Here is a 27057-nt window from a genome sequence, read left to right as displayed (position 1 = left end):
GTATGCTGCAACTGGGGGGCCTGCAACAAGTATTGACTTGTTGCAGCGTACAATGTACGCTGCGAAAAGTACTTTTTTGCAGCGTACATTTGCATGTACGCTGCAACAAGTGTGTAAAATTAGGCAAAAATCAAGACTTGTTGCAGCGTACAAAATGATGTACGCTGCAACAGACTGGTTTGTTGCAGCGGGCTTTTATTTGTACGCTGCAACAAACCAGTCTGTTGCAGCGTACATCATTTTGTTCGCTGCAACAAACCAGTCTGTTGCAGCGTACATCATTTTGTACGCTGCAACAAGTCTTGATTTTTGCCTAATTTTACACACTTGTTGCAGCGAACAAGTATATGCCCCCTGCAACAAAGCTGTGCTTTTGGCGGGAAAATTTTAGTTTTATTTATCTATACCTAGGGTGTCTTGCACCAAATATAGGAACCTGTCAACAACAATAAATAAAATATCGCAACCTGTAGAACAAATATAAAAAATAATAACTGGTGTTTTGTATACATATATATATATCCCAAAACCAAAGTGCACGTACTACATTCAAATATACGTTCCAATTTCAATGTACGCATACATTTTAATGTAAACGATTGTTCTATAACAACTAAACCACCTCGATCAAGCGCGCTCAAGCCAATAGTAAATACTTGCGGGTAAAACACTTAGCCCGTTGCTCACGAACCACATCAATTTCCTCACTAGTATAGGCGCATTCCTCGGAGTGTAGACCTTTACAAAAACAGAAATTTCAACTAAGCATTAGATTAAATTCAAATTAAATATCACACTTTAACATTCAAGCAACTAATAACAATGTCCTAATAGTCTTGGAAACTTAAAGCTAAGCATATTAATCATGTAAAAGGTATAAAATGAATTCTTAGGTCATGTAGCTCAAATTTGGGAGCGAAAATGTCATTTTAGCCTAAATAAAACCTATAACGACCCAATGAGCCTTAAATGTGCGTAAATAGATTGGAATGAGTCTTAGAAAGTTAAAACTATGCATATTAAACATGTAAAAAGTTTAAAATGAGTCATTAGGTTCTTTAGTTCAAAGTTGGGAGCGAAAATGTCAATCCAGCCTAAATAAGACCTATAACGACCCAATGAACCTTAAATGTGCATAAATAGATTGGAACGAGTCTTGGAAACTTAAAGCTAAGTATATTAATCATTTAAAAGGTTTAAAATGAGTCCTTAGGTTCTTTATTTCAAATTTGGGAGAGAAAATGCTCATTTTAGCCTAAATATGGCCAATAACGACCAAACAAACCTTAAATGTGCATAAATAGATTGGAATAAGTCTTGGAAACTTCAAACTAAGCATATTAATCATGTACAAAGTTTAAAATAAGTCCTTAGGTTCTTGAGTTCAAATTTGGGAGCGAAAATATCATTTTAGCCTAAATATGACCTATAACGAACCAATGAGCCTTAAATGTGCATTAATAGATTCGAATGAGTCTTAGAAAGTTAAAACTATGCATATTAAACATGTAAAAAGTTTAAAATGAGTCATTAGGTTCTTTAGTTCAAAGTTGGGAGCGAAAATGTCAATCCAGCCTAAATAAGACCTATAACGACCCAATGAACCTTAAATGTGCATAAATAGATTGGAACGAGTCTTGGAAACTTAAAGCTAAGTATATTAATCATTTAAAAGGTTTAAAATGAGTCCTTAGGTTCTTTATTTCAAATTTGGGAGAGAAAATGCTCATTTTAGCCTAAATATGGCCAATAACGACCAAACAAACCTTAAATGTGCATAAATAGATTGGAATAAGTCTTGGAAACTTCAAACTAAGCATATTAATCATGTACAAAGTTGAAAATAAGTCCTTAGGTTCTTGAGTTCAAATTTGGGAGCGAAAATATCATTTTAGCCTAAATATGACCTATAACGAACCAATGAGCCTTAAATGTGCATTAATAGATTCGAATGAGTCTTAGAAAGTTAAAACTATGCATATTAAACATGTAAAAAGTTTAAAATGAGTCATTAGGTTCTTTAGTTCAAAGTTGGGAGCGAAAATGTCAATCCAGCCTAAATAAGATCTATAACGACCCAATGAACCTTAAATGTGCATAAATAGATTGGAACGAGTCTTGGAAACTTAAAGCTAAGTATATTAATCATTTAAAAGGTTTAAAATGAGTCCTTAGGTTCTTTATTTCAAATTTGGGAGAGAAAATGCTCATTTTAGCCTAAATATGACCTATAACGACCCAATGAGCCTATAGGTGCATAAATAGATTGGAACGAGTCTTAGATCGTTAAAATTATGCATATTAAACATGTAATAAGTTTTAAATGAGTCCTTAGGTTCTTTATTTTAAAGTTGGGAGCGAAAATGCCTTATTTTAGCCTAGATATGACCTATAACGATCAAACAAGCATTAAATGGGTATAAGTAGATTAGAATAAGTCCTAGAAACTCAAAACTAAGCTTATTAATCATATAATAATTTAAAAATGAGTCCTTAGGTTCTTAAGTTCAAAGTTGGGAGCGAAAATGTCATTTTAGCCTAAATATGACCTAAAACGACACAATGAGCCTTAAATGTGCATAAATGGATTGGAATGAGTCCTAGAAAGTTAAAAATAAGCATATAAAATATTTAGTAAGTTTAAAATGAGTCCTTAGGTTCTTTGGTTCATAGTTGGGGGCGAAAATGTCATTTTAGCCTAAATATGTCCTATAACGACCAAACAAGCCTTAAATGTGTATAAGTAGTTAGAATAAGTCTTAGAAACTTAAAACTAAGCATATTAAACATGTAATAAGTTTAAAATAAGTCCTTAGGTTCTTTATTTTAAAGTTGGGATCGAAAATGCCTTATTTTATCCTAAATATGACCTATAACGATCAAACAAGCATTAAATGGGTATAAGTAGATTAGAATAAGTCTTAGAAACTTAAAACTAAGCATATTTATCATATAATAAGTTTAAAATGAGTCATTAGGTTCTTAAGTTCAAAGTTGGGAGCGAAAATGTCATTTTAGCCTAAATATGACCCATAACGACACAATGAGCCTTAAATGTGCATAAATGGATTGGAATGAGTCCTAGAAATTTAAAAATAAGCATATAAAACATTTAGTAAGTTTAAAATGAGTCCTTAGGTTCTTTGGTTCATAGTTGGGACCTATAACGACCAAACAAGTCTCAAATGTGCATAATAGATAGGATTGAGTCTTGAAAAGTTAAAAATAATCATATGAATCATGTAATAAGTTTGAAATTAGTTTTTAAGTTCGTTAGATCAAAGTTGGGAGCGAAAATGTCATTTTAGCCTAAATATGACCTATAACGGCCAAATAAGTCATGAATGTGCATAAATAGATTGGATTAAGTCTTGTAAAGTTAAACTAATCATATAAAACATTTAATATGTTTAAAATGAGTCCTAAGGTTCTTTATTTCATATTTGGGAGCAAAAAAGCCTCATTTTAGCCTAATATGACCTATAACGACCAAACAAGCCTTAAATTTGCATAAGTAGATTGGAATGAGTGTTAGAAAGTTAAAACTATTCATATTAAACATGTAATAAGTGTAATACTCTGAGAAAATATGTAGCTTTTCCTATTTGGTTTATTGTTCACAAATCAGGATCTTTGGACAACAACAAATGCTTATTAATCCAAGAAGCTTTTCCTATTTGGTTAAAACCCACACATTATTCACAATCTTCAACTTTTGTGATAATCATAAATCATAATGGACAAGCACTGTAGAATAGAGGTAGTCTAGATGCCTGAAAAACCTATAGCCTGGATATCGAACCTCCTAGTTAGATGAAAGCTCATACCTGACCAGATGCGGCCAATCCATCAGTTAAAAGAGAGACAGCCAACCACACTTGCATACAGATTTGATGAGCAACCATAGCTAGAGGACCTTGACGAGCAGCCATCGAGGTCCCCATCGTCATAGTTATCAAAACAGCCACAGTTCTTCCAATCAGAAATCCACCTGGAAAAAAGGTAAACATAAGGAAACAGACGACAATCCAAACATGTACGAGTAACACTTTAAGTAGGTACAAACAATGGCCACTTAAGCAGACTAATTTAAGAAGTTTGTAATGGTGATTATTAAGTAGAAGGTTATTAAAATCAATGTGTTGGATAAAGAATCAAAAACAGAAAATAACCATAAACATTTCTCTGACACTCACCAGATTTTAAATAGACCCCAAACTTCAGATCTCCAAATTTTGGAGGTAATAATATTACTCTCTTGCTAAGAAACCAAATCATCAAGAAGCTACCTATGTATCTGGAGCACAAACAAGCAGCATGATTACCAATATAGTTAAAAGAAAGCCGACTAACAGACTTCAGGAAGAAAGTGCATACTGAGACACAACAGTGGCAGTGGCTGCTCCAGTGACACCCATCTGAAAATAATTTATGAAAAGCGGGAACAGAAAAACAGCTGCAAGATTGGCAACACCTGCATGCAGATCATCAATGTACAGACATAAAAAGTCAAAAAGTCAATATCTACACCTGCATTGGCCGTATCTGATCCCACAATAGAATTCAGTGAAGATTTACCAGTAGGACTATTAGAAAGAGCTAGCTGGCTAATCTGAGAAGTAGCAGACTCCAGAGATTGCTTTAAATTTGGATCTTTAACATCTGTCTCCTCCATATCCTCATCAGCTGAATATTTTGAGTTCTTAGCTCTATGAACGACAGCCTACCAAAGCCGAATTAACTAATCAATCTTCTGTTAAAAACTTAAAACATATATACAAATGGGGGGGGGGGGGGGAGGGGATTATACTATTTTGAGATTGAGGCTATCACGAATGATTTATTTTCAGGGATGAAGAAGCTATGCTGACCTAAAAATTATACTCACAAGCCAGAATGATTATCACCCGGAATCTACACTACAACAAACTAATAACCGACCTTACATATCATATGGAAAAATGGTAGCTGCAAAGAGATCATTGACTTCTTGGACTCTACCGAGATCTCACAACTTTATGAGAATAACTGGGTACGACCTCTAAGAATAGTACTTTCATGAAAAAAATTGTTACACTTTCAAATTAGGATGTCTTTTAAGCAAAAAGCTTGTAATGTGGAACAGAGATGAAGGCCAAAATATAATCATAACGGGAAGACCAGAACTCGTCATCAAAACATGATTTGGAATAAAGCAAGGGAAGTTAAGCCAAGCCAATGAGTCAGTGACAACAACTGTACACTACCTCACTAAGTCTATATACAGGAAAATCTAGCAGAGGATGCGCATAGAAAATAGTTGCATTGTTACATTGATTTATTTTGTCAGTGTCTCTCACATACTCCTACCATGTTAGGCCTAGCTACAGTGACTGGACAAACGAATTGAACAAACAAATTAAACAAACCGTAAAAACAAATTGAACAAACCCTAAAAACGAATTGAACAAACGAATTGAACCCTAAAAACGAATTGAAAAAATGAATTGAAGAAACGAATTGAACAAACCCTAAAAAAGAATTGAACAAACGCAAAGAACCCTAAAAACGAATTGAAAAACCCTAATTCTTAAAACAAAAATCAGGTAAACGAATCGAGCAAACCTAAAAGAGGGGACAGGTAGCCGCGGCGAAGAGGTTGACGGAAAATAGGACGCGAGCAACTTTCTTTCTTGAAACCACCGGCGCGAGCAAGCTAAGTTTTTCCTTGGAACCAACGGCCGAGCAAGCTAATAGGTGGCCTCTGGTGAGGAGGCTAGAACCACCGACGAAGAGAAAGGGTTTTTTTTGAGGGGATGACGCAGGGAAAGTTAAGGGAGAAGAAGGGAGTTGAGAGTGAGAGATGCTTAATTTGTTTTGAATTAGTTTCAACGAATATTGCAGCGAAATTTTTTTTACCAGGGTTATTGCAGGGGGCTTTAACAAGTACGCTGCAACAAAAACGAGCTATTGCAGCGGGCTTTTAAAATGTACGCTGCAACAAACTTTTTTGCAGGGAACAATTAAATTGTACGCTGCAATAACCCTTTAAAGGGTTTGACCCGCGTTGACCGACTGGTTGTTGAAGCGTATTAACACATGTACGCTGCAACAAGGGGGTTGCAACAGGGGTTTTTTCTACTAGTGTCTCCTTCGTTCGGATAGTGTTTTACAGTTGGAAGGGTGGTGCGATTCAGATTATTGGGCAAGTTGTCCGTTGACTCGACGCTCCTTGACGGGTTGGTTTGTGTTGCTTGGTCTGTCCCCGGTGTCTTGGAAAACCAAGAAACAACATACCGTCTCTCGTTCGTCGGCGGAAGCAGAATATCGCTCAATGGCTGCATTAACTTGTGAATTAAAGTGGTTGAAACAACTACTATGGGATTTGGGAGTCTCGCATAAACAAGGTATGAACGTGTTCTGTGATAGTCAGTCTGCATTACATATTGCACAAAATCCAGTGTTTCATGAGCGGACGAAACACATTGAGTTGGATTGTCATTTTATACGTGATGCAATCAAGGAGGGTATTATTTGTCTGTCGTATGTGTCGACGAAGGTTCAATTGGCGGACATTTTTACCAAGGCATTGGGGAAGGCGCAATTTGAGTTCTTTCTAGACAAGATGGGCATTCGGGATCTTCATGCTTCACCTTGAGGGGGGATGTTACAATAGGATACGGAGTATACGGAGTTTATTATGTGAATATTGTAATATCCTAAATATATACGGAATTACCTAGTTAGCCTTCCTAATGTAATATATATATGACGTTGATAATTAATGAGAAGTACGGGATTGAGATTATTTGTCATTTTTTAATTGAAAATATATTTTATTTTAATGGAAAAATCAAATATATTCGTTAATAATCTTTTATAGATAGTTCTCTCCAACTCTAGAGGATCCTAACGCTCATCTTTAATACAATGTATTTATTTATAGTAATTAAAATATATTCGTTAATAATCTTTTATAGATAGTTTCAAAAGAAATTTAAATATAACAAAATACATAATCAATTTGAATCAGATAAAGTTTTCTTCTACAAAAATACGATGGTGTGTGAACTTTGCACCGTACAACATCTTTGATAATTTACTTGGTTAGGAGTTGACATTTTTACTAAACAATATTTTTTCTCTATTAATGTTGTCTTTTGTTTCATCGGATTTAACCAATATTTTTTCTTTATTAATTGTTGTCTTTTGTTTCATCGGATTTAATTAAGGGTGATTATAAAGGTTGCAAGTTGAGACAACATTTAGTTGTCGCAATCCTACGTGTTGGGTTTTAAATGGTACATATGAGCGTCATGTAGGTCATACGTCATCAAAATATTTTTACTATGAAAATATGTAAATAAGGTAGTTGATACAGAGAAGGAAACAAATATTTTTCTATACAAATCATAAATATATTTTTGAAATGAAAACTTACATTATTCAATTTGTACATTAGAATATTATGATTTTTCTACATTTTTTGTAACATGTATAATTTGTTATATAATCTAAATATTTTAGTTTCCAATTTAAATCATGACATATAAGCGTGTCATGTCATCATTGTAACACGGCTTAAAAGTCGCAAGTTGCGACCTTTATCATTTCGTTTAACTAAACTAAGTGTTTTTATGATCAATTTATTTTGACTCCTTAGAGAGTAATCCATTTAGATAAGTCTAAATAAGAGTTAATCAAGTAGAATTTGTAACTAAAATCAGTCATCCAATGTTAAATGGGAAATTCACTTTGATATACTTGTATAAGTTATTACACAGTTAATACGGTCACTCTCTTGTCGTACTTCGAGCAGGGAGTGACTGATTTTAGTATAAGACAGTTGCAGTATTAATTCTCCAGAAGTAAGATTTAAAATCCAGTGATCGAGTTTTCCTTTTTTTTTTGTGTGTGAATAAGTCGCAACACATTACGAATTATGAATGAGGGAAGGGATTTGAACGTGCAACCTATTTTATACAAATTTCTGATCTTAATAAAATTTGAAGAAAAGCTAGCTTGACTATTTTTTCTTTGGGTTAATTATTATGTAGATGTCATTTGTCTATTGATATTACTTAGTACTAAGGAAAATACGAAAAGTGAAAGTGGGCTTTTCTCTTTCTTTTGTCCCCACATAAATTGGTCAATTGTCTTTTTTTCTTGACTACTCCGTAGATAATAATGGTTCAATTACTTATTTTAATTAAGGGTATTTTTTTTGTGTAAGGGTTAGATTTATGTTAACAAATTTTATGGTGGATTACAAATTTTAAGTGTGTTGCATAAGCGCGCAATTGGTAAGAAATGATTGTACAAGCACTTGATTATGACACATCGAGCATTGTTCACAACTAAATAATCAAGCTATTTATTTTCTTAGAAATTATAACTCCTCAACCGCTCTTATAAAAATTTATTATTCTTTCCCGAGTCTTTTCAACCTAAAGAATGTAAAATGTAATTAATTAGGAGCCAGATATCAAATTTGAAACTATAATATCATAAAAGAATGAAAATTTAAAGTGCAATACGTAATACTCCGTATGCTAGTAAAAATGTGATGGTAAGACGAATTGTGGCACGTCGAGAGTGGAAAAGTTGGAAGAGAAGGTTTCACACTTCCACATTGGATTGAAAGTATGAAGTAGTACGTAGATGAAATGGGCCTACTAGGGTTGCAACATAGACACATAGTACAATGGATTTGATGGGAATGGGTCCATGCAAATAAAGGTTTTTAGTACTCCATAGTATTTAATTAAACTTAATTAGTGAATATTAATTGGGTTAAGTGGTGTTGATTATGGGCTTTCGGGTAATAAGTATGGGTTTAGCTAACTGGGCGCCATAAATTAAGCAATGACGCACAATTAGTTAAACATTTATAAGGCTTCACGTGTAGTGTTCAATTATTTTCTTGATTTTTAATTTATTTAAATTAAATCAGTTTCTGTTTGTACTACACTACTACGTATATGCTAATAAGTAAACAGGGAGCAGTAGTAGTAAACTAGTAATAGTAGTACTAGTGGTAGTGCATGTAGACTTTGTAGTAACAGTTTGATGACTTTGGTAGATATGGTCCCTGCCTTGGCCACGTAAGACGTAAATAATATTATTTAATTAATAAAAAAAAATTAAGATGATGAAATTTGACTTTAGAAAGGCATTGAGTAATGTCACCCTCGTTTCATGCAAAACCAAGGGAGTAAGGAGACCCTTTTTATCATCTAAATTAAATGTGAATAATTTCCATTAAGACTTTAAATGTTGTTGCATCCATCCACATTCAATGATTCAATGCTAATTAAGAAGCAAAATTGAAGATAACAACTACTACCATTAATACCCAAACTAATACAATTTTAACACAACAATAATAATACTAATAATAATAATAATAATTGTAATTAAAATGATAACCATTTGGTTGCAGAGAAGACGGGGAAATGATTTACAACATAATGATCGTAACTCATAAGAGCAGCTAGCTTAACTCCCGTCTTATGGGCAACCAAAGAGGACATTTCAATTAATTAAGCAGATGGATCTAAATAAACTTACTTAACACCTAAATAGTAAATATATAATTAATGAAAGACAAATTAAAGCAGAGACTGAGAGAGGAGTACGTCTAATTAAGGTTGCGTTTGTAGCTAGCTAGCTAAGTACTCCGTAGCACGTACCAATAAGCAATAACCAACTGCCGCTTTTTTCATTTAAGTTTATATATTTATATTTTTAGAAGGCGGGCAATGGAGTTTAGCGTCGATCGTTGTCGTTGTGATGGTTGTTGTTTTGGTTGTTGATGATGTTGTTGTTGTTGTTGTTGTTGTTGTTGTTGCGGAGAAAATCGAGGAGGACGGTACTCTTACATTTGGGGCAGCGAGGATCAGCCTCAGACAGCATGACATACATAAGACACCTGGGACAACCCACAAGAACCATGGAGGAAGTCTCAGGACTGCTAGCGTATTTCAGGCTTTCTTCAGAAGAAACACATGATCTTGGTGGAGACTCCTCTGACGATGATGTTGACATTCTATGATGATTATGTCGTCCTATCACTGGTCCCCCAACCACCCTTGTTGGTGGGGGTGACAGATTTAGCTTCAAATCCAATTCTTGATTTGCTCCACCACCCCTTCGATTATTGTTATTCCTCCTACTCATTTTTTATACCTGAAACCCCATCCCATCCAACACTTTTATTATAAATTCATTCATTCATTCATTCTATCTATATATATATATAGTATTATGTAAAATTAAATCACTTACTTGAAATTGATATATATGAGCAGCTCCTTTCCTTTCCTTAGCTTGATGAAACAAAGAAGAGAGAGAAATTAAGAAAGAGAATGGAAGAAAGAGAAGGGGGTTGGGAAATGGGAAATGGGAAATGGGAATAGTTAAGTTCATGTGAAGTTCATTATATAGAGGGGGAAATTGAAGAGAGAAGAAAATTAAAGAGGGTGTCTTTAATTCTTAATTAAATTATGGATAGGAATTGTAGAAGAGTACTCCGTAAGAGAGAGAGATTTGTTTTGTTTTTTGAGAAAGATAATTATGTTGGTGGTGGCCGATGCCGATCACCAACAACAACGAACAACAAACTAAGCAAGAGCTAGAGGGAAACTTTTTAATTATAATTTCATTTTATTATTATCAGGATTCAGGAAGAAGACGAGTGTAAATTAAATGCCTTAACAAATTCTTTAATATGCCTACACTTGGGAACATATATACATTTTTCTTTTTCTTTTTTTTTTTTAAAAAAAATGTATATTTCCTATATTGTACTCAGGTAGAGCAATAGATATTAGAGAGGCGTATAAATTGAAAGATATTAGTAAGATTGGGAGTAATTGCATCTGCTAAGCTGCTGCGACCCTTCTTCTAATTCATTACCTCACCTAGTCATCTTCCTTTAATTCGCACTTTATTGCTTTCATTTTTCTATTCTCTAATCTCCATTCTCTATTTCCTTTTTTTTTTTCTTCTCAATCTAACCGCTATTCCTTTTTTCATTTTCATAGAGACATAAAATAAAATAGGGAAAATCCTAGGCAAATTTGGCCCTTTACTACTCTATTATGTATTTTACTCCTTTATTACCTTTGACATATTTCCGCACCGCGTTTTGATCCGTTGTAGGTCAAACCAAACTCTCTATTTGTATCCATATACCAAGTGGCGCACATTTTATTGTGATCCAAGTTTTTAATTTTTTCCAACTTATTTTGGTTATTATTAAATTTAATAAAAATAAAACTTAATTTGTCACGACAACCTAAACTTATTTAGTTGTTAGACCATCACTTGACCATGTTAAATAGCATACTACTCCCTCTGTTCCTTTTTATTCTTTACGCTTTCCGTCTTGAGTATCCACTTTTAATTTTTACATTTGAAATATTTCTTTTTAACTGTAGCATAAATATCCATAATATTCTACTCCATTTCTTTTTGTTCTTTACGTTTTCCTTATTGGGTATTTCAAAATGTTCTTTACATTTCTTTTTATATTATTACATAAATGACTTAGTATTCTATCAAAATTTGTGTCCAATTATTATTTTAACCAATTAAATTCATTATGTCACTTAATCTTTCACACTTTTCCATTGGGACATTAATTTTTTTTTTCATTTCCCAATATCAGAATATTGATAAAAGTGAAAACATTATAAATAAACGCAATTTATCTTGTTTAAATAAAATATTAAGGAATCTCGATACAAATTAATCATTAAAACCCGTGAAAATACCAAACATAAAGAACAAAAGGAGACGGAGGGAGTACCAAAAATCGTGCAAGTGATTATTTTTATCAATCAAGTTCATTGGGGCACTAAACTTTCCACACTTTCCCATTGACACATTTTTCCAATGTCATATTTTAGATAAAAAGTGAAAACATTATCAATAAATGTAATTTGCATTGTTTTTTTTAAAAAAAAGAATGAATAATCAATATTAATTACTCCCTCTGTCCCAAAATATTTTTTTACGGTTGGTATTATGTACGCGATTTAGTGACTAATTAATGTGCACTAAGATTCCTCTATTTTTGTATTTAAATAAAACAAATTACCTTTATTTTAAAATTTTCACTTTTATAACAAATCTAACTGTGGGAAACGGAAAAAGATTTAATGCCTCAATAGAAAAGTGTGAGAGATTAAATGCCCTAATGAATTTAATTAGTTAAAATATTATTTGGACACATATTTTTATAAAATATTAAGGCATTTATGTGATAATGTAAAATGAAATGCAGGTAAAGAACAAAATGGAACACCCGAAATGGAATACACGTAAAGAATAAGAAGAGACGAAAAGAGCAGTTGTTAAATCGCGTGCATAATACTAAACGTAAAGAATAAAAAGGGGCGAAGGAGATAATTAAGTAAAAGATGATGTGACATGTAATCCGGCATGCAATATACTAAACAATAAATTGGGTACTGATCTTATATGTATGAGAATTGAAAGTTTAATACGGAGTAAAGTGAGTATTGAAGAAGGATCTCTCTTCCAATTATTATTATTATTATTATTATTATTATTATTATTATTATTATTATTATTTTGACGGGATCTTCCAAAATGGTTTAAATGAAAGAGTAGGGTAAGTTTTTTTTGGTGTTATCACCTGATTTATCTTAGCGTTAATTCGAATTTGGGGCGAGTTATGGGTAGATAGGTTTCAGTCCCCTCTCAATTGTTATTTCAGATGATGAACACGCGATCCTCCCTACCAAGTTCAACCTCAATCACCACAACCAACATACAATTGGTAAAGAGTAGAGCAGTAATAATACTCCATATTTGGGTAGTAGCTAACGTCCTGTATTAATTAAGAGTATTAAGTGCAGCAATTGGATCAATGTGCGGCCTCTCTTTATAGCATCATCTATTCACCTGACGTGAAGTGACATCATCATCTGCCCATCTAACGGCCCCTAAATTCTGAGTGGTTAGTCTATTGAATCTTCACTCTTTATTTAGATTTATAGCGATGGCCCAATTTCATCGTTAATTTGGAGTAAAATTTATAAGGCCCTAGTCCAAGCCCGCTCAAATTCAGTAACTATGTGCTTGGACCATGCATCGGACTCGGGGTTAACTAGCCTCGTTAGCTAAGTTAGTCCCGATATGACCTATTGACCTTGTTTAGTAATCGGCTTTGGTTGGCGACTTTTGTTTTCCTTTTTTGTCATGTGATTGGATTAGAACATATAAGGTTTACATTCTCACCTTTTTGCTTACATGTGAGGAGAAAATGTGAGAAAGACCATCAATGAGAATAAAAATACTATTGGGTGCACAATGCACCTTATAATTTTCAGTATTGCGGATACTGAGTAGATGTTTTATAATACTCCTTAATCTAAGTGCGTTTACCATGTTGGATTTTGTGAACTCTCTGAATATGAGAGTATTCCATTGATTGTATTTATAATGTGAAGTATTAATACTTACAATGTTAGGAAATCAGACGAAGATAATTACAACAATTATATCCTAAAGCTATGAGTAGTAGAATTATATTCACAGTGAGGTTGAATTGGTTGAATTTGCATAGTTGAATTTGCATAGTTGAATTTGGATTATAGAAATGGAAATAGGAAGATGACAGTCTATGATCCACGTTTGACTATTGAGGTGATATCATTAATGTTGACATTAAATGTTAATCTCATTCCCAATAATATAATCTTGTGTTCATGTATATATATATGGCCAATCATTATGAAATTAGAGTATTAATTACGGAGTAATTATAATGCCTTGATGGTAAGATAAAAAGTCATGAGTCTACTAATGAAGTAATCGATCTTGGTTATCTACCCAACCTAACATACATGTATACATAAATGTTAGGTTGTTTAAGCTAGTTTGTTTAAGCTCATGTCAAAAAAAAAACATACATGTATACATGTATTCGGATACTGAGATGTGGAGTACATCAACATGACAACATGCATACTCTGCTGTTAATTGGTTGGAATCATCAACTAAAACTCAACACGATGATCTCGCCCTAGTTCATTTTAAGCGCACTATTAAGTATAAGTATATAAGTGAAAATCAAGTGAATAGAACGCACCCTAAGTATATAACATGATAGAACACACTGGCTTACATGTATTGAGATAGTGAAAATTGGACAGTGAGATGTGCATGATCAGAAAGCAAGTAATTCTCCGGCCAAGAGCCTTCCTCCACTTGTTGAGGGAAAAGTGTAGCCTTCTTGACCACAAATCCAATTGCAGGCACACAATTCCTCGGATCTTCTACTTCCTTTACACTTTACACTATAATTATCATCTTCTTCATGCTGAAAATGAATCAATTAAGTACAAAGGGTCATGCATGCACTCTACAGGAATGAGCTGATGGATCAACGTACATATAATGTGAATGTCAAGGAAAAGCCGTACCAAATAGTTTGGCACGTTAACAATTCCATCTCCATCTGCATCTGCATCTGCATCTGCATCTGCATCTATACGCTCCCATATTTCTCTGATATCCTCACCATTTAGGCCTCCATGAGGATGCTCACTTATGCCCAACTACAACAATAAAATGTTTTAATCATCAGATGCAGCATTTCAACAAAGGATAATTTATCACAGCAAAGACTACAGGCTACCTCTACAAGGGCTTGAGAAAACTCAGAATATGTTATACATCCGTCCCTTAGTCTCAGTGGCAACTGATCAACGCCTCCACTTATAACTTTGTGCAGGAGATTCTGTGAATTACACTTTGCCAACTCCATTATACCATGATTTGTAAGTTGTAACCACATTCAAAATAAAAAATAAAAAAGTTACCTTAATGTTTCCCAAAAGTGCTTCCATGAAGCTTTCTTTTAAGGCTTTCTGCTGTTTCCCGGGATTCTGCAGCCAAATAAAATCCACTCCACATATATTTCCTCTGTGGTTGCGGTGACTAACCCACTGTAAAATAAGTATTACCATCACTACTAGCTTGACTGAAAATTGAAAAATGGTCAGATATCAGAATGACGAATGAGGCATGCCAGCGGACCTTTTGTGAATCTTCAGTATCATCCTGATGATGGTGAGCAATATCATAGGACGAGACAAAACCTTGTGATCGCAAAAACTTGTAGACATGTCCTTTCTTACTTCCATTCCAATCCCTATACAAAGGTATCAGGTATGTAACACAAAGATATACAGGATATGAAAACCGTTCACTGTAACATGTAAGATCTGGGATTAATTAGACCATACCCGCAGAGGATGACAGGTATAAGGAGGGCATATTTCTCCATGTATGACCTGATATATTGCAAAATCTTGTAAACCTTTGAAACAAAAACACCCAACCAGAATCATATATTTTGATATCTACAATTTTAGCTGACTACATTTAATAAAATTATGCTGAATACATAAAGCAGCACCTGCTGTAGCCGAAGAAAGCAGTATCTTGAATCATGAGGAAATATCAAATGAGTATTCACAATCATCACTTCTTTCACTATATTTGTGGTATTCTTCTGTGCAATGTCACAAAATACCTCAACATGCAAAACTTGTGCTACACGATCAGCAATATCATTGAACAACAATTCTCTGTAATTTAACAACCGGAACTGGCTTTGATGTAGTGCTGTTAAAAGACCTGGAAAGAAAAGCTTTCTATTAATTAATGCTCAAAACAAAACAACCAACTCCAGAAATTGATCATGAAGAAAGGCATTCCAATAGCACGTACCATATATCACCACGATTGTTAGTTCGAGCAAGCTTGTAAGTATGATAGCCCGCATCATGAAGCCTCTTCTCATACATCCCAACTAGTTCCTCATTATCCACCCAAAATTCCTAAAAAGTCATTCAATGAATCTACTATATCTCTTTGACAGAAAAGAATGAGTTTCCCCTACCTGCAAACATAATACAGAGGATTTCAAGTCTAGCAACATATCCAATATCTTGTTGTTCCTACAATGCCAAGACTCCCTAAACTCGCTTTCACGTGTCTGAAATGAAAAACAATAATAATCACACCAAGAGTCAAGAGACCAAAAGATCGAGTTAGTAAAAGATAGACAAAATTAGTGACAGAAAGACATACCCCTCCACCAAGTCGCTTGTAAATAGGTGCAAGGATATTGAAAGTTGTACAAGAAATAGGATCACAATCATCCAAATTCTGCATATTTTTGTTTCGATCGTCTACTCGTTGGTTCAACCCATTAACCATTACTGGCTCAACCATATCAGTATCAATATCAATATTAAACATCTCAAAGTTTGCTCAATTCACCACCACACACACAATATTAGAGGTTAAAGCACAAAGATTAGAGGTTTAGTATCAAAAAATGAATGGACATAATAATACATTAATACATTTATGATGGTCAAGTAAAGTTACAAGTCAACAAACACTAGTCTACAAACATTGACAGGGAAATAAGGGGCCGACGTTCTATAAAACCATCATGGCCTCAATTTTGGAAATCTCCCTAGATTAGTACTCCCTCCGTCTCTTTTTTTTTTTTACGGGTTTTTTTTTTAACCAATTAAATTAATTGGTTCATTTAATCTCTCACTCTTTTTCATTGTGAAATTAAAATTTTCTCATTGTCCAATATTAGAATTTTGGTAAAAGTGAAAACATTTTAAATAAACGCAATTTACCTTGTTTAAATAAAAAAAATAGAGGAATCTCAATGCACATTAATTAGTCGTTAATAAACGTGTAAAAAGCCAAACGATAAGAACAAAAAGGAACGGAAGGGGTAGATTTTATGTACATACCTAATTGGTACTTTTTCCGTCCCTAAATGTTTTTCCCGTTTGCCATTTATGTGGTTATTAAAGAAAAGGGAAAATAAAAGATTAACTATAATTGTTTTACTTTTATGGAAAATTGTTATTTTTTAATCTTTTTTCACAAGAAAACAAAATATTTATAAGGGTTTTGAGTTAATAAAATTTAATTAAGGAATAAAAGTGACAACTTATTGATTCATCTCTATTTCATAAGAGAACTCATGAGCTCAATTTAGTAACTACACTTTTGGAGTCCCCTATAGAATAGTCTATATATTATACCCTTGCTCATAATTGAATTAATAACAAATCTTGCCTTATATTAAATCAAGAATAATTATATCGGAGTAATTGCCAATGTGAAAATAAATTAAATAAATTCAATCATCTTTGTAATTATTGCAATTATAATTTATGATTAATCTAAATTTGGGGATAATAACAATTAACCCATAATTCGCGTCAATCAACTCACAAGAAGCAAAATATAAGTAACATTTGTTTACTATATAAACTTAACTCCCTCCCCATCTTAATCACTCAAAACACAATACATGTTTCGCTCTCACTTTATGTGATCTATAATGTAAGATCATGTTAGAGTATTATTATTGATTGTAGTTGAATAACTACTAATTATACAAATACAAAGTCATGTGATTTTGATTGAGCCATTAACTAAAAAATAATCATACTTATAGTAATCATATTGATTTTTAAAACTGACAATAAAAAAATTGGAAACTACTTTTTGTGGTTTTCATATTTTGGTTTTTAGTTTAGTAAAAAAACAGAAAACTGGAAACAAAAAAGATACCGAACGAGGCCTTATTTATCTGTTACAATTTTTTTTAGAACTAAAGAGCTGCCCCCTCCGTATTTATTTAAGAGATACACTTGCCTTTTCTAGCCTTATTTATTTAAGAGATACACTTGCCATTTTTAGTAACTTATCAACCCCACCATCTAATTAAATAATCTATCTAATACTCCCTCCGTCCCTTAATATTCGCACCGCTTTCCTTTACAGGTCGTCCCTTAATACTTGCACCGCTTCTATAAATGAAAATTTATACCAATATTTTATTATTTCTCACACTTACTTACTAACCTCACCTACACCCCTATTCCCTACAAAAAAATCATTTAAAAAATTACACCCCCACTCACCACTCTCCACCTCTTACCCATTTCCCACTAACTATATTAAAAAAATACCCCACTATCAACTAACACCCATTAAATTAATAAGTCAATCTAAATGTCTTAAACTCCGTACCGGTCAAACTGGTGGGAGTATTAAGGGACGGAGGGAGTATATCCTATGTCCCACCACCCTATTAAACAAATAGTTTCAGAATTACACCCACCCCACCCCTCTGAAATGACATGATACACTTGCCTTTTCCAGCCTTATTTACAAGTGAAACCCAATTATGTTTAATTTCTCTACTTTTGTACTGCTCCTTACCATTTAGAATTTTGTGTCATGTAAAGTAAAGACATGCGTATGTTGTTAGATGTTTTTATAGAGATGATTTCTTTAGCTGAACTTTGTGAACAATTTTCTAACCTATTATTTATTGGATGGTATGTAATAACACAATATTTATTTTTTTACTCTCACACGCATCACGTACATATAAAACTAGTCCTAACTAACGCTAGTAAAGATGGTTGTGGGTCGGGTCGTGCTTCATGCCGAGGTCATGTGCCTAGGGTCTGAAAGGGTATGCCAATCCGATTTGTTACGTGCTTGGCCGGGTTGTGCCTCAAATTAAAAAAATGTGTCCGGACTCGACTAAGCATAATATCACTTAATTTAACGTGTTTTGTCGTGCTATTTCCAAAAAAAAAAAGAATACAAATCGGGCCCAACCCATAGCTCACAACTTCATTCTCGTGTCGGGTTATGCTTTTTCGTGCACATGACCGTCCCAGTGCCATCTTTAGATGCAAGTACAAAAATAATAAAAGAACTATAATTGAATATTTTAGGATGGATTTACAACTAATCACAATCAATGCCAGATGAGAGTGGGGGATAGCTCAGTTGGTTAGAGCTTCCCTCCCGGTTTCAGGTGATCCTGGTATCGATTCTAATCCCCGCCATTATGGCTCATTTACACCAAAAGAAAAACAATCAATGCCGGATAGCTCCATGAGTAAAGTCCTCTAAGCCCTGAGGTGCCTTTATTCTTGACATGCAATGAAATCTCATCTATACCAGTTAAGGCTATCTAATTTCTAAACACTAAGAACGCTTCACAAAATTTGAATGATCTAGCACACATATCCCATCTGGATCAAAACCAATTTCTTTAAATGATCTAGCACACATATCCCATCTGGATCCAAACCAATTTCATTGCCACATTTTCACAATCAAGCTTAATCTTAAAGAGAATGTCATATCACATATTTAAAACATAATATAGACATGCCTTTATAAGATACAATACTCTCTTCCCTACAGCAGGTACAACTTGTGTGTATGAATGAATTTTGAATACAAATATGGCAACATTCAAGGGCACAAAACACGTATAAAACCCTCCTATCACATGATTAAATGGAACAATACGCACAGCTTGCTTAATCTTCCAAAAATTGCTGCCGTTCAAGCTCTATAATACTTTCAGTTAAATTGCTTAAACTGCTGTTTGCACTTCCATTAATACTACGGCAATCTGATAACTGTTCTCGCAGACTTCGTACAAGCTCATTGAGTTTCTGAATGCTCTTCTCTTGAGATAAAATGATCTGCGATGTTTGAACATGAGAAGATGAATTGTCAAGATGTTCAGTTGAGACAAAGTTATCTACTGCACGTCATACAATAGGAAAATTCTACTAAATTTATCAGAATTTGTCTCACAAACATCACGGGCGCCTTAAATACTTCAAACTAAAAGCCTAACACGCTGGATAACAAAAAAAACAGATTGGTGAGTAACACTAGATTGATCCAGAGAGCATTTCACCTAATTACCTCAATAACTAGAGATGGTAATAGAATATGAATTGTTGTCAACTACAAAAAGGTAGACAGCCAAAACGGAAGATGGTTTTAGCAAGAGAGAAGGCAGAAATGTTCAAACACCATGTCTAAACAGTTATAACACCATGTCTACTATGGGTACATCCTAACAGAAATCAGCCAGCCATACCAACATAAGAGCAACTCCAATTGCAGCCTCTAGTCCCAGCTCAAAATTACCTACCTGGTGGACTGCTGAAGAGCCACGGGAGAATGTTCCTAGTTGGGCTCAGGATAAGTAGCCAAAACAGGAAACTCTGATTGGATTTTTAATAAAATCAAAACGAAGCAAGGCAGACAGGAGACTTGCATTAACATCAAACACAGTGAAAATGCAAGCATGATAGAGGTGTCTGATGCCTTAGGGTTATCCCCCATCTAAGCACTAAGCATTTCAGTTCCCTTTTTTTTGGGGGGGGGGGTTCAGCGCTCTCACTGGTTGTAGGCCTAGTAGCAACAAAACTTGGAAAACCACAAATAAAACTATACAAACTGGTAGCCAATAACTGGAGATATCATAAGAATAAACTAGCAGTCAATCATAATTTCATTTCATTTTCTGAAACTACAAATAGTTTTCCAACAGGGAAAACAAAAAATTACAATTGCAAATAAACAATGTTGGAGTGTTGACTGACAGGACGGACCATTTAACCTATATCCCTGTAGCCTACCATTGGAGTGGTACCCAGATAACAAATTAAGAGAGCTTATATTATATGGCACTGGCAAGCTACACCAAATAGTAGGCAACCACTGGAGATGCCATAAGAACAAACTAGCAGTCAGTCATTTACACAATAAAAGCATAAAAACCAGATGCCTACACCTGCCTTCAAGGATTTCACTACTCAACAAGAACAAAAATACATAAAAATATGTTGGAAGATTTCAACAATTTTAAGCTAGTAACTTGTTCCCCACAATCACCAACACAATACTATACGAACAGCACTCTTCATACAAAGACTGCGTTCTCTTCCTAATCAACCTATCTTGATTAATACGGAGTTAATTTCACAAGGAAGGTCATTCCCACAAACAAGGCATATAGACAACATATCTCACATCTCAACTACTCAGATAGTTCGTAGAATACAAGTTGGGGCCTTTTTTACTTCCTTCACTGGCTGAATGTTTCATTTCTCAGAGCAGTACCCAATGTTGCATCCAATTTTCCCTTTAATGGCATGTTCACTATTACTTCCACCATTCTCCATAGATCCCTATCTCATAGCAGGATCTATCCAGTAAATCCAGTTAACTAACATCATATGCTAAATGAATTTGAAAAGTGCTTCCATCACTTTCTTCTACGCAGAGTGATATGTGCCATACGACTCTACGAGGACCACAATGACATTCCTAGTGAGTGTATGCATTGCTGACTCAACACATTATATTGGTTGGTATTTAAGAGTAGGACGAAGAAAACTGTCAAATGGCATTGAGACCAAACAGTGGAATTTGAAAGGGGAGAGGGGACATTCATCCCAAAGATTATGATTGCGGAAGTATGGAGAGACAAGAGAGTGCTGCAAATTAAATGCGGGAGGCAATTGCAAAAGAGCCAGAGACGCTATTGATTTACTGAAACACAAAGGCGAAATCTGCAGTTAACATTGGACATTAAGATGAAGCTTTTAGAAACTGCAGTAAACACGATAGAGGTTCAAATCATTAGATAGGCTAGTTTGAAATTACAGAAAATGAAGCACAGCTAGCAGTTGTAATAATATGAAATAGTCAGCAGCAACAAAAAAAAAAAAAAAACCTTCTCCTTGACAGCTTCTTCTCTGTTGGAAATACGGTGATGTTTCTGAGACAAAGTGTGGTTGGAATCGACATCAGCGACAAGCTGTTGCCTCCACTCGAACTGAGAAGTAATGATAAGAATGAGCAGCAAGAATACCAGCAACATCGGCCTAGACATCTTTACCACCTCCTCTTACACCACCTATTTCAACACCAATGCACCCAATTTCATTAACAATTCTATAGCAATAACCCAGTAACCCTAACCCTAATCCTTTCTGCAAAATGTAACTAAACCCTAATTAACAGTCCCGAGATAGAAATATACCAATAAAAGTGGGAGGAACAAGTGCGGACTGGAAATGTGTAGCATCTAATCCACCGATTCAGCCTCAAATCTCAATTCGGAACGCCTGATCGAACTTATTCTCTGCGTCTTCTTTCCTCTCTTGCCTTTACTTTTACGGGAATTTTGGATTTGATTATGCTAGAGATGGAACACTGAAATTGGAAATGTATGATTTGGGGGCTAATCGCCTAATCGTGTTTTGTTTTTTTCTTTTTTTTTTTTTTGAGGGAAGATATGCCAAGTTTTGATTATGTACAAAGAAAAAAAACACATCAAGGAAGGGAAAGTAATGTTCACATTTTGATTTTTGTATTTCTCTTTCATCCCAAATCTTTTTCATTAAAAGTTGGACTACAAATTTAATACAAGTACACCCCCAGTTTAAGGATTTCTTTTTGCATAATTGGTCTGACTGTGAGTTTGATTTCATTAGAGGGCGGGACAGTTTTTTAAAAAACATTGTTGGTTGGAATAGTAATGTGTTTGGTAACTTACGACTGCAAAAAAAACGGTTATTGGCGCGTATCAACGGTATTCAATTGGCTTTATCTAAATCGTATAGTCGGTTTTTGGTTAATCTAGAACGAGATTTGCTTAATCAGCTTAATAGCATTTTTAGGAAAGAACGTTTAATTTGGGCTCAAAAGGCCGGATTAAATTGGAGGAAATTCGGGAATTATAATACCAAATATTTTCACATTATTGCTAAAGTTAGGAAAAGTAGGGGGAAAATTTTAACTCTTAAAAATGGGGATGGTGTTTGGGTTACGGAGGGGGAAGTGCTTAAAGATATGGATGTTTCCTATTTTGATACTCTTTTCCAAACGTCTTTGATTAGAAGTGTTTTGGGGGTTTCATATCCTAATGTTAACAAGTTATCTGATGAGGATAGGTTGAGTTTACTTAAACCGATCTCTAAGGATGAAGTTTGGCATAATTTAAGGTTAATGGACCCAATTAAGAGCCCTGGTCCGGATGGCATTCAGCCCATTTTCTTTCAGAGATACTGGGCTGAGCTCGGAGATAGTATATTTAAGTTTTGTAGTTCCTGTTTTTTATCTGCGGCCATCCCGTCGGATATTAATCGTTCATTTATTACTCTCATTCCAAAGGTGGACGCTCCTGAAAGTATGCGGGACTTTAGACCCATCGGATTATGTAACACTATTTATAAGCTTATTACTAAAATTATTACCACTCGTGTCCGTCCAATTCTGGGTAAGTTAATTAGTCCGTTTCAGTCCAGTTTCATTCCGGGGCGGGGAATTGAGGATAATATAATTTTAGTGAAGGAAATGGCTCATGTTTTCCATAAAAGTAAAAAGGGTAAGAAAATAATGGCTCTTAAGCTTGATCTAACTAAGGCTTACGATAGTTTGGAATGGAGCTTTATTCGGGATACCTTGAGTAGCTTTGGATTTCCTTCCCAGTTAATAAGTCTAATTATGTCTTGCATTACTACTCCCCGTATTAGTGTTCTTTGTGTTAGGTTATGATACATATGATATTACATAAATCATGCGGAAACAACCATTAACCCAGGAATACATATTATTTACACATAATCATATAGCATAATTTAGATGCATACTCTTTGTTGCGTGCCTTCCCTAGCTGCGCCCGAACCGAACAAGAACAAGTCTTTAGGACTCCAAGTGTCGTCCCTCCGTAGATAGTCCACAGCACGTCCGAATCCGCCTTAAGATTGACCAACTAGAATCGCCCTTAAGGTACTAGAATTTTCGGCACTCTTAGGTAAGAAATATGGCTGAATTTTTCTCTCAAAACTCACTTTGAATACTTGAATTAATCTCTGAAAATATGTGACCCTAGGCACGTATTTATAGAGTTATGGAAAGGGAATTGGAATCCTAGTAGGATACGAATTAATTAAACTTAGAATCCTACAAGAACTCTAATTAATTAATTTATCCTTTTAGGAATAGGAATTTAATCATATACTAATTCTAATAGTTTTAGGAATCATGCATGAACACAAACTCACACACACACGGCAGCCACAAGGGCCGCCCATGCGCGTGCGTGCGAGCAGCAGCCCACGCAGCGAGGCCCACGCAGCCGTGGCCTTGGCGCGCGCTGGGCCTGCCTTGCGGTAGGCCTGGGCGCTGCCTTGGCTGGGCTTGTGGCGCGCGTTTGGCTTGCTGGGCGATGGCCCGACTTCGTGCTGGGCCTTCGTCCGGCAGGCCTCGTCCGATGCTAATTCGTACGATACGATTCCGATTAAATTCCCGGTTCCGGAATTCATTTCCGATACGAACAATATTTAATATTTCCGATTCCGGAATCAATTTCCGTTTCGAACAAATATTTAATATTTCCGTTTCCGGAATTATTTTCCGATTCCGATAATATTTCCGATTCTGACAATATTTCCGTTTCCGGCAATATTTCCGATTCTGGTAATATTTCCATTTCCGATAATATTTTCCGATACGTACCATGTTTCCGTTTCCGGCAACATCTACGACTTGGATAATATTTATATTTCCGATACGATCCATATTTCCGTTTCCGGCAATATCATCGTTTCCGGAGTATTCATTTCTTGCCTGTGACGATCTCAGCTCCCACTGAAACCAAGATCCGTCGATTCCGAATATCCATAGATGGAGTATCTAATGCCATTAAATACTTGATCCGTTTACGTACTATTTGTGTGACCCTACGGGTTCAGTCAAGAGTAAGCTGTGGATTAATATCATTAATTCCACTTGAACTGAAGCGGCCTCTAGCTAGGCATTCAGCTCACTTGATCTCACTGAATTATTAACTTGTTAATTAATACTGAACCGCATTTATTAGACTTAACATAGAATGCATACTTGGACCAAGGGCATTATTTCCTTCAGTCTCCCACTTGTCCTTAGGGACAAGTGTGCATTTCCTAATTCCTTTGTCGCTCGATGCTTGCTCTTGAACATAAGGTAAGAGTTGTCATCCTTATTATGTCCAGAGGTGTTCCTCGGTTTCAGAGTTCAACTGATCAAATAAACAGATAATCATAGCTTATGATTCATCCGAGCACGGCCATGCATTTCACAGTTTCTAGCTCTCCGAGTGGCCTTGTACAACTTTTAAGCATCTCATCCCGATTTATGGGAGGACAATCCCAATCTTGCGATCTTGAGATTAGACTTCGTTTGATAGGTGATTACCTGAGCGTTGCCTTTATAGCCTCCTTTTACGGTGCGACGGTTGGTCAACGTCAAAGCAACCAGTTCTCAAACAAGTAATCTCAAATCACTCAGGTACTGAGGATTTAGTGTCTAATAATTTTAATGAAATTTACTTATGACAGATTTTCATCTCTTACAGTAAAGTTTCATAGGTCTTGTCCGATACTAGTCTTCCCAAAGTAAGTATCTATGCAAATGATTATGACATTGCCATGTCCACATAGTTCAAGAAACAGAACTACTAGTCATCTTGCATTCTAATCGTCTAACGTTTTCTATGCGTCCAATTTTATAGAAAACTCCGACCAGGGACCATTTTCAACCTTTGACATTCAAGTTCACTTGATAGACATTTCTTAGTCACAGGACTGGTCCTGACAGTCTATCTTGAATATATCGTCAAATTGAAGGGACTCATCATTTAATACTAAACCAAGATTAAATGGAATATGAAAATACATTTCATATATGATAAATGTTCAACCCCAATGTTTTATAACCATGGGCCTCAAAACCCATCTTCTAAAACAATTCATGGAATTCAAAGCTACGCTTGATTTCCAGTGCTACAACGTGAGTGTTGCTTCTCACTTGTTGCATAGGTTTAGTTATCATGCTTTGCCAATCTTAACATCCTTTTCATCGAATGTTCTTCGAGATATGATGATAAGATCTTTTCGAGTTTGTTTATTATGTGATCTAGTCTTTCTTACTTCGATGGTGGTTTTACTCATTTTGCAATGAAGAACCATTAAGTTAGCAGACGTTTTTCTTGCTTCAAGAGTGGTTCTACGTATTTTTTAATGAAGAACCATCAAGCCAGCAGATAGGTGATCTACCCAAGTTCAGTGAAGAACTTTAAAAAACCCTGTTTTATTGCTTCTTAGGCAATAATTACTTTTACTTCAACTGTTTAGGTTGCTAGTGATGCTTTGTTTGGATTTACTTATCCAAGCAGTTCACAGACATGTGGAAGACTTTCCAGCTGTATCTTAGAACATAGAAATTAATATTTTAATTTCCCACGCAACAACTCATGGTCTCCAATCCATGTTGCCATTTCAAAACACGATGCTCTATAGCTCGTCCTTATCAATGGTTAACTCCAAAGGGTCTTGCTTGATCCTTTGCCAGTGTTTATGCGTGTAGCATCAATATTTAGCATATCTTTATTTCCTTGAATCAAGAACTATTCCTATGTACCTTTTCAAGTACCATAAGTATTCTTGATCTCAATCTAGTTGATCTTCACTTAGATCAATAGAGATTGGTATATGTTCGTCATGCCTAAAGTCATACGATACGTTTTTGGCGATCCTCATATTATATCATACATGATAAATTCTTTTGCAGAATAATTCCCAATTGAATTCTATTCATGTAACTTTAGCTTATCTAGTTTCAGTAGATACTAAATTCGGCTAAATTCTTTGACATATAATATAGGTTATGAATCTCATTTAGACTCTTTGATGTTTAACTTAGTAAATGCTTATACATAGTTCAAACATCCTTTACTTAGATTTATTCACATGGGTCGAATATCTCCAATGGAGACTTTCGTGTTTGATTTAGTAAATGCCATTACTTAATCCAAAACAATATCATAAGATCTTTGTAAATAGATCTTAATACCCAGTATGTACTAAGTTTCGCCTTGGTCCATCATTGATGAATAATTTCAAATCTAAGTCATTAGCATTTGAATGTTATTTCACAACAGAGAGATATGTGTGTAATACACATAGGACCAATTAAGTTTTAAGTACTCCCACTAAACTTCTTATATATCTATAAGAATCATGTATATTTTATGAAACTAAAATGCTTATTAGCTTCACTTAAAATATAGTTCCAATTCCCAATTGCTTGCTTAAATCTGTACTTAGATTTTATAAGCTA

At 34.8% G+C, this 27057-nt stretch overlaps 4 protein-coding genes across 4 annotated transcripts; all 4 read right to left on the bottom strand.

The window, feature by feature from the left end:
- Positions 1-481: 481 nt before the first annotated feature.
- LOC130461096 (protein DETOXIFICATION 45, chloroplastic-like) lies at positions 482-5709 on the bottom strand. Its single transcript, XM_056829026.1, has 6 exons — positions 5605-5709; positions 4579-4723; positions 4378-4474; positions 4197-4297; positions 3828-3991; positions 482-738 (listed from the first exon to the last, which is right to left on the bottom strand). Exons 2-6 carry the CDS (start codon positions 4673-4675, stop codon positions 628-630), a joined length of 570 nt encoding a protein of 189 aa, XP_056685004.1. The 5' UTR covers positions 4676-4723; positions 5605-5709; the 3' UTR covers positions 482-627.
- Positions 5710-9357: 3648 nt separating this feature from the next.
- Positions 9358-10402, bottom strand: LOC130460906 (protein GL2-INTERACTING REPRESSOR 1). Its single transcript, XM_056828713.1, has 2 exons — positions 10267-10402; positions 9358-10167 (listed from the first exon to the last, which is right to left on the bottom strand). Exon 2 carries the CDS (start codon positions 10156-10158, stop codon positions 9748-9750), a length of 411 nt encoding a protein of 136 aa, XP_056684691.1. The 5' UTR covers positions 10159-10167; positions 10267-10402; the 3' UTR covers positions 9358-9747.
- LOC110798808 (uncharacterized calcium-binding protein At1g02270) lies at positions 10264-16364 on the bottom strand. The gene is made up of 10 exons (XM_056828712.1): positions 16111-16364; positions 15920-16015; positions 15753-15857; positions 15434-15655; positions 15261-15334; positions 15052-15166; positions 14835-14960; positions 14651-14752; positions 14436-14570; positions 10264-14332 (listed from the first exon to the last, which is right to left on the bottom strand). The coding sequence occupies exons 1-10, from the start codon at positions 16279-16281 to the stop codon at positions 14180-14182; spliced, it is 1299 nt and encodes a 432-aa protein (XP_056684690.1). The 5' UTR covers positions 16282-16364; the 3' UTR covers positions 10264-14179.
- A 2797-nt stretch (positions 16365-19161) lies between these two features.
- LOC110798804 (uncharacterized) lies at positions 19162-22233 on the bottom strand. Its single transcript, XM_022003995.2, has 3 exons — positions 21938-22233; positions 21629-21811; positions 19162-19577 (listed from the first exon to the last, which is right to left on the bottom strand). Exons 2-3 carry the CDS (start codon positions 21785-21787, stop codon positions 19410-19412), a joined length of 327 nt encoding a protein of 108 aa, XP_021859687.1. The 5' UTR covers positions 21788-21811; positions 21938-22233; the 3' UTR covers positions 19162-19409.
- Between the last annotated feature and the right edge of the window lie 4824 nt (positions 22234-27057).

This window comes from Spinacia oleracea, chromosome 5 (assembly GCF_020520425.1).
Source record: "Spinacia oleracea cultivar Varoflay chromosome 5, BTI_SOV_V1, whole genome shotgun sequence".
NCBI lineage: Eukaryota > Viridiplantae > Streptophyta > Magnoliopsida > Caryophyllales > Amaranthaceae > Spinacia > Spinacia oleracea.
The sequence above is the reverse complement of the archived record's forward strand: the minus strand, read 5'-3'. Positions and strand labels throughout refer to the sequence as shown.

Excerpts from the sequence above, each read along its gene's own strand:
- LOC130461096 (XM_056829026.1), bottom strand. The coding sequence starts at position 4,675 with ATGGAGGAGACAGATGTTAAAGATCCAAATTTAAAGCAATCTCTGGAG. Across the intron at positions 4,475-4,578 it reads TCTTTCTAATAGTCCTACTG|GTGTTGCCAATCTTGCAGCT; the intron begins GTAAATCTTCAC and ends ATCTGCATGCAG. Across the intron at positions 3,992-4,196 it reads TGGGGTCTATTTAAAATCTG|GTGGATTTCTGATTGGAAGA; the intron begins GTGAGTGTCAGA and ends CCTTTTTTCCAG.
- LOC130460906 (XM_056828713.1), bottom strand. The coding sequence starts at position 10,158 with ATGAGTAGGAGGAATAACAATAATCGAAGGGGTGGTGGAGCAAATCAA.
- LOC110798808 (XM_056828712.1), bottom strand. The coding sequence starts at position 16,281 with ATGTTTAATATTGATATTGATACTGATATGGTTGAGCCAGTAATGGTT. Across the intron at positions 14,961-15,051 it reads ATACTGAAGATTCACAAAAG|TGGGTTAGTCACCGCAACCA; the intron begins GTCCGCTGGCAT and ends CTTATTTTACAG. Across the intron at positions 14,753-14,834 it reads CACTTTTGGGAAACATTAAG|AATCTCCTGCACAAAGTTAT; the intron begins GTAACTTTTTTA and ends TGTAATTCACAG.
- LOC110798804 (XM_022003995.2), bottom strand. The coding sequence starts at position 21,787 with ATGTCTAGGCCGATGTTGCTGGTATTCTTGCTGCTCATTCTTATCATT. Across the intron at positions 19,578-21,628 it reads AAGAAGCTGTCAAGGAGAAG|ATCATTTTATCTCAAGAGAA; the intron begins GTTTTTTTTTTT and ends CAAACATCGCAG.